This window comes from Gastrolobium bilobum, unplaced genomic scaffold (assembly GCF_033153095.1).
Source record: "Gastrolobium bilobum isolate Gb01-03AN ecotype WA unplaced genomic scaffold, APGP_CSIRO_Gbil_v1 utg65254, whole genome shotgun sequence".
NCBI classification, from domain to species: domain Eukaryota; kingdom Viridiplantae; phylum Streptophyta; class Magnoliopsida; order Fabales; family Fabaceae; genus Gastrolobium; species Gastrolobium bilobum.
Genome location: NW_026899032.1, coordinates 17612 through 24796, shown reverse-complemented (window position 1 = coordinate 24796; position 7185 = coordinate 17612). Strand labels below are relative to the sequence as shown.

Below are 7185 nucleotides of genomic sequence, written 5' to 3'. Positions count from 1 at the left end.
AAATTAAGCGTACGATATATCAAATTGAAGGTTTAGGTGTCTAGTTTGTTGTGTAAAAATTTGAGAGAAATTGGATGAGTGGATTGTCTGAAGTAATTCGTGGAGTGAGAGATGTTTTGAGCTATTTTGGGGTTGGTTGGCAGTTTTGCTTGTCCAACTTGAAACGGCGATATCCGGAGCAAACGAGATCGAAATGACTCATGTGATGGCTCTTTGGAAAGGTATTAAAGTAAGAAAAAAATATAACTAGAAAGGAAGGGCTGGTTTTGGGCGGTGAGTCTGCAGAAAAATAATCACCGAACCATGTTCGGATAGGTAGAAAACGTAAGATTGGTAAATTGGCTAAGTGGGTTTATGGGAACCCCTTAGTGTCTTATAGTAAGTAAAATAAGATATATAAATAGTTAATATAGTATTTCGCAAGAGTTTATAGTTATGATCACAGCTTTTATTTACTACGCTTTTTACGGTTTTAAATGCTCGCATAATAAACGAATAAAGTTTACTCGCATTTTTATAAATGAACTGTTGTGATTGTAACTGCGCTTAATATCATAATTAATGTTAACAATACCAGTGTACAATGGGCTGTTACAGTTTTGTAGTTGCTTTTTCCTTTCATTGAGCTAGGGTATGTCTGATAATCGCAAATTTGTGAATTTTATCAGAACAGCCGAAAGGTCTGGCTCCACCAGTCCTCTACCAAAGTCGTTAGGGACTGGGGAATTGTGGCTAATTGGCAAGTGTTCTGCCCCCTGGGAGAAAGTTAAATTGAATAATAATTGTTCTTCTTCTATTCGATGTTTCGAAATTGGATCCTCGTCCCAAAATCCTAATCGCGGGATATCCAAAACTTTGTCGCAACAAAGTTCATCGCCTCTTCCAAAAACTCTAAACGGGATGGTTAATCTTGTTTATATATCAAGCGAATCTAATTCGGATTCTAAAGTTTGCCATGACCCTAGTGATGCCTTAGGTTCTGAGTCTCCTACGAATGTTAGTTCTCCAACTGTATCGTGCAACACTTCTCCTCCTATTGCGTGTGATAATCCAGATCAAGCAAAAAGTCCTAGTCCACTTTCATTAAATGTCATTCTCCCTGCTGGGTATCCGTATAAGAAACGAAATTTTGACAACTTTAAATCTTCATTTGCTAGTTCTTCTTCTACCTCTTATAGCTCTACTAATACCTCCTCTTCTGAATCGGATTTCAACTCACCCAAAATTAAGGAGATCATTGCTAGGCGCAGTGCAGCTGAGAAGTAGAAGAAACAAAAACATGATCATGAGGCCACTGGATCAAGTGCTTGTAATATTCGAGATGCCGAAACTTTGGATTGGGTTTTCGACATTGTTTTAGACACTGTCTCCGTATATAGCTCACTGGGGAAATTGAAAGAATTGAAGACCGCAATCCATCTTACCCCAAACAAATCACAAGATGATAACTAAGAGTTATCTATAGTTCCCCTGAATGAATGAGTGTGCTCATCGCGCACTGATAATTCTTCCTGACACTTCCAAATGATGTATGCTTATTTATTTTTAACGATAGCAGTGCGTCTTCATTTTTCATCATTTGTTTGTAAATTGCTGGCTCATATCAATGTGGCTCCTGCACAATTATCCCCGAACGCATGGGGTTTTATTAGGGTATACGAGATGGTTTGTAAAGCTTATAACCTATATCAATCTTCGAAGTCCTTCTTGTGTCTGTTTAGTGTATTTGGGTCGCGTTCCAGCTGGGTTTCTTTTAGGGAATATTCCAAGCACAAATTATTTGACTTCTATCTAAGGAAGATTCATAGATGGTCCACAGAATACTTCAACATTTACCCCGCGAAAGGTTCCAATGTGTTTTTCTTAGGAGAAGAAGACAATACTCCTATCTTCCCTCTATACTGGACATGTCATCCTTCAGAAGAGCATAAATTGAACATATGTTTTGAAGATTTGAATGATTATGAGCAGCACATAGTTACCACTTTATGTAACATTGCGCGATAAGTATCAGACTCAGGTTATTTGAGTACTTATACCATTTTAAATGAATATACCGATGAAGATATTAGAGTTTTCTTGGGTAAGCATTTTTCCATCATTTCAATTTTTGCTATGGTAGACGTTTTTATTTGTGTTTTTATATACATATACCATATTTCTAATGTGCGACCTTATCTTTATGTTTCAGATAGTTCAATGTCTGCTAAACTGAAGAAGTTGGAAGCGGTAGCAGCAAGGAGAGTTGCTGAGGATGCTAGTCCCTCTGGAACCATGTGACATCCTTCTACAGTCTTTCTTGCTGGTGCAGAGACAAGCCAAGATGTCGCACGCCTAAAATCGCTAGGGCCAATGATGACGACCAAGGTTCCATCGCCCAAAAATAAAGAAGTGGCGCAATCACCCCGAGGACAAAAGAGAAAGTCCCCAGAAACCAACTTAGTTTTTCAAGAATCAACCTATTTCAAGAGTGGTTGGGGTGTCGATGTGGACCAGTTTTCTAAAGGCAAGGAAGTAGGCCCGCAGATTGAAGAAGTGCCAATGGATAAGTGGCTAGGAGCTGTTGGGAAACTGAATTTCGCCAATCAACATCTAATGTCCGTAACATGTAAGCAAGTGTGTCACTATGGAAAACATATTGGTACTGTGTATAAAAATTTGCCATCAATATATGACCTTGATTCTTTTTGCGGCAGGGATGATACCTTATTTAAAGGAACGCATTATAGATTTGAAAGGTGAAAAATCTATCTTATGTGCCGAGTTTGAAGAGTCTAAGAAGAAAACGAAAGATGATCTAGCCAAGATGGCGCAAGAAACAAAGGAATTCAAGGAGAAGAATAAAAGTTTAAAGACAGAGAAAATGAAGCTAGCTAGACAAATCACAGATCTTGAAGCGAACGTGGATGCCTTAAAGGAAGAAAAAATGATCCTGAATGATGAAGTGAAGAAGTACCAAGGTTACCTTGAAAGAGAAGCAGAGGGAACATATATTAATGTTCTGAACCAGGCTCGTCTCTTCAATCCGTCTGCGAAGTTGGATAACATTCATTATCTACATTTTGTCAAAGATGAAATGTTGATGACATTGAATGATAATAACGAGGAAGAGTTAGTGGATTTGGTTAGCGCGATGGACACGAAAACTCCTCCCCAAAAAATTGTGCCATCAAACCAATGTGAAGACCTCGAGGTAGCAAAGGAAGGTCCTCAAGACATGTCCATCCAAACAGTTTGAAGTGTTTACTTTATATGTTATGAATTTGTCTGTATATGGGTTATCCCATGAAGATTTGACATAACTTGTTTTGTATGTTTATTACCCCAGAACTATCCTTTTATTTCTGGAAGTACTCATCTTAAAAGTATATTATGCCGCTATCTGATATATAAGTTCACTCTTTGTTGAGATTGTGGAATAAGAATAAGCCAGCATGTACGATGCTTTTTAATCAACCTTGGTTTATAGGATAGCATCTAATGAAACTTAGATAGTTTTGATGTCCTTATAAGAGTACCATTTTTAAAACAATATACGTTCATCGTACCTTTTATCATAGTCGTGACGTTTTGTCAACGTCACACCATTATCGTCTTTTGAATCAACCTTTTAGGGTTTCTTACCTTCCTCTTGCTTCTTTTCTTTCCTTCCAAAATCTATATTGCGCTTTCAGGGAAGTTTTAACCATGCCTACGCTTCGCATTTTTAGGGCAATTTTAACCAGTTAAGATTTTACCTTCCTTCATCTTAATGGAAGTTTGAACTAGTTAAGTTTTTATTGTCCTTCATCTTCATGGAAGTTTTAACCAATTAATATTTTACCTTCCCTATTCTTCACGAAAGTTTTAACCAGTTAAGGTTTTACCTTGCTTAATCTTCATCGCGCTTCATGAAAGTTTTAACCATTTAAGATTTTACCTTCCTTAATCTTCATGGAAGTTTTAACCAGTTAAGGTTTTACCTTCCCTATTCTTAACGAAAGTTTTAACCAGTTAAGAATTTACCTTCCCTATTCTTAACGGAAGTTTTAACCAGTTAAGGTTTTACCTTCCTTAATCTTCATGGAAATTTTAACCAGTTAAGGTTTTACCTTTCTTCATCTTCATGGAAGTTTTAACTAGTTAAGGTTTTACCTTCCCTATTCTTCATGGAATTTTTAACCAGTTAAGGTATAACTTCTATAATCTTCATCGCGCTTCATTGTAGTTTTAACCAGTTAAGATTTTACCTTCCTTATGTGTTGCTTTTTATGCGCGATAAATGGTATGAACGTATATAAACCTGCAAGCTTTTTTTGCAAGAAATGATGAACAAAATACATATAGTGAATCAAAAAGAACTTAGCTATAAAATATTTTGAGTTTGTCTATGTTCCATGTATGTGGAACTGTGAGTCCAGATAATGTCTCAATGACATATCGGCCTTTTTCGGTCTTGCTTTGGACGCGATCTGGCCCTTCCCAATTTGCGGCCAATTTACCTTATCGTGCGTTTTTATTGCCAATATCTGCTTTGCGCAAGACTAATTCTCCCACATTGAAACTTCGTTTAATGACCTTCAAATTATAGCGCGCTGCTATTCTCTATTTTAAAGCGACTTCTTTGATATGAGCAATCTCGCGCATTTCATTGATTGTGTCCAAGTTATGTAACAATGCCTGAGAATTGCTTTCCTCAGTCGCATACATCTTTCTCGACTGGAATCATTTCTTCACTTCCATATACCATGCGAAATAGAGTTTCTCCAGTGGTTGAATGAGGAGTAGTTCTGTAACCCCATAATACATAATCCAAATGCTCTGGCCAGTTTGCTTCTGCTGCCTCTAACCTTCTTTCCAACCCTCGTTTTAAAACTCTATTCGCGGCTTCAGCTAGGCCGTTGGTTTGTGGATGTTCAACAAAGGTGTACCTGTGCTTGATTTGTAAATCTTGAAGCACTTGATTGAACTTCTTGTCCACAAACTGCGTTTCATTGTCAGTAATAATGGTATGAGGGACACCAAATATCCATATTATCTTGCGATCAAAGAATCTTCGAATCTTGCTAGCTGATATAGTGGCCAAGGCCTCAGCCTCAATCCATTTGGTAAAATAATCAATTGCTACTATCAACCACTTCACTCCTCCTACCGCAATTGAAAACGGTTCTAATAAATCCATACCTCGTTGGTAAAACGGCCATGGGGATATGAGTGAATATAATTCCTCCGGTGGAGCGTGGTGCAAGCCTGCATGCTCTTGACATTTGATGCAATGCTGCACATGCCTTTTAGAGTCTTCTTCCATAGTGAGCCAAAAATATCCTACGCGAAGTAACTTTTGGGATAAGGATTTGCCCCCCATGTGGTGACAGCCAACTCCTTCGTGAACCTCGGTGATGACGTACTGGACTTGTTGTGGGTCTAAACATTTAAACATTGCGGATGAAAATCCTCTCTTATACAACTGGCTATTGATAATGGTATAAAAGGAAGCCTTGCGTGCTAACTTTCTAACTGAACGGGGATCAGATGGCGTTGATCATTTAGTCAGATAGATCAAAATTTGAGTCAACCAATTTTTCCTATCATCTGGTTATATTTCATCATCATCTATCATGTGTTCTGTACCGTGAAAGGGACGAGCTTTGCGCTTGGTGACAGCCATCACAATGCTTGGATTGGGAACACTTTGTTGAATGACGGATCTATTATTCCTAGAGACTTTGGTGCTAGCAAGCTTGGATAAAATATCAGCCCTGGCGTTCTTCTCTCTTGGGATATGTTCAATTTCAAAACTTTCAAAATCAACTAACAACAAACGTACCTTGTCTAAATACTTTGCCATCAAGACCTCATTTTCTTGGTAAGTTCCTTGTACTTGCACTACCACCAACTGTGAATCACTTTTCAAGATTACTCTCGTTGCCCCCAAGTCTTTTGCCATTGTTAATCCATCCAGAATTGCCTCATATTTCGCTTGATTATTAGAGGCTTTGAATCCAAAATGAATAGAATGTTTCACCGTGACGCCTTGAGGACTTTCAACAATAATTCTAGCTCCACTTCCTTTAAGATTTGAAGATCCATCAACAAAGATTGTCCAATCATCCTCTGACTGAGTTCTTTCCGGATGAGTCATATCTACAAGAAAATCAGCTAATACCTGTGTCCAATCGAATTGTCATATTCTGACAATTCGATTGACCAAGTGATCATTCGTCTTGCCAAATCAAGTTAACGTAAGACTTGTCTAAGTGGATGATTAGTTCTGACTTTAATGGTGTGCCCTTGAAAATAATGTCGCAACCTGCGAGATGTTATAACAAGCACAAAGGCCACTTTTTCAATCTGCTGGTAACGCAATTCTGAACCTTGAAGGGCTTTACTGACAAAATAAATTGGTTACTGTCCATTGGCATCTTCTCGTTATAGCACCGCACTGATGGCCTCGCTACTTACCGAAAGATATAGGACCAAAGTTTTACCAGGTTGTGGTCTTACCAAGACTGGAGGATTAGCCAAATGCTCTTTTATAGCAATAAACCCTGCTTTACATTCAGGTGTCCAAGTAAAATTGGTTTGCTTGCGCAATAATTTGAACATGGGTAATGACTTTTGTGCTTATGCTGACAGGAACCGAGTTAGAGCTGTTATCCGTCCAGTCAATTGTTATAATTCTTTGATATTTTGAGGACTAACCGTGTCGAAGACTGCTCTGCATTTGTCAGGATTGGCCTCTATGCCTCGGTGTGTCAACATGAATCCCAAAATTTTTCCTGCGGGAACTCCAAATGCACATTTGGCTGGATTAGGTCGCAATTTATACCTGCGCAACTGTTGAAACACCTGTTCTAAGTCCTAAGGGTGTTGTGGAATTGTCGTGGTTTTGACAATCATATCATATGTATACACTTCCAGCATTTGACCAATCTGCTGGCTGAAGACCTTGTTCATCATACGTTGATATGTTGCCTGCGTTTTTAAGACCGAAGGGCATCATGTTATAACAATAGGTAGCCTTTTCGGTAATAAAAGTAGTGGCTTCTTCATCGTGTTTGAACATGGGGATTTGGTTATACCCTAAGTATGCATCCAAAAAAGAAAGAATCTGATATCCAACAGAATTGTCTATCAATTTGTCAATGGTAGGGAGAGGGTAAAAATCCTTTGGACAATGCTTATTGAGATCTGTGTAGTCAATAC

At 38.3% G+C, this 7185-nt stretch overlaps 1 protein-coding gene across 1 annotated transcript; it reads right to left on the bottom strand.

Moving 5' to 3' along the window:
* Positions 1 to 5575: 5575 nt before the first annotated feature.
* Positions 5576 to 6121, bottom strand: LOC133286378 (uncharacterized). The gene has a single exon (XM_061483781.1). It carries the CDS (start codon positions 6119 to 6121, stop codon positions 5576 to 5578), a length of 546 nt encoding a protein of 181 aa, XP_061339765.1.
* Positions 6122 to 7185: the final 1064 nt, after the last annotated feature.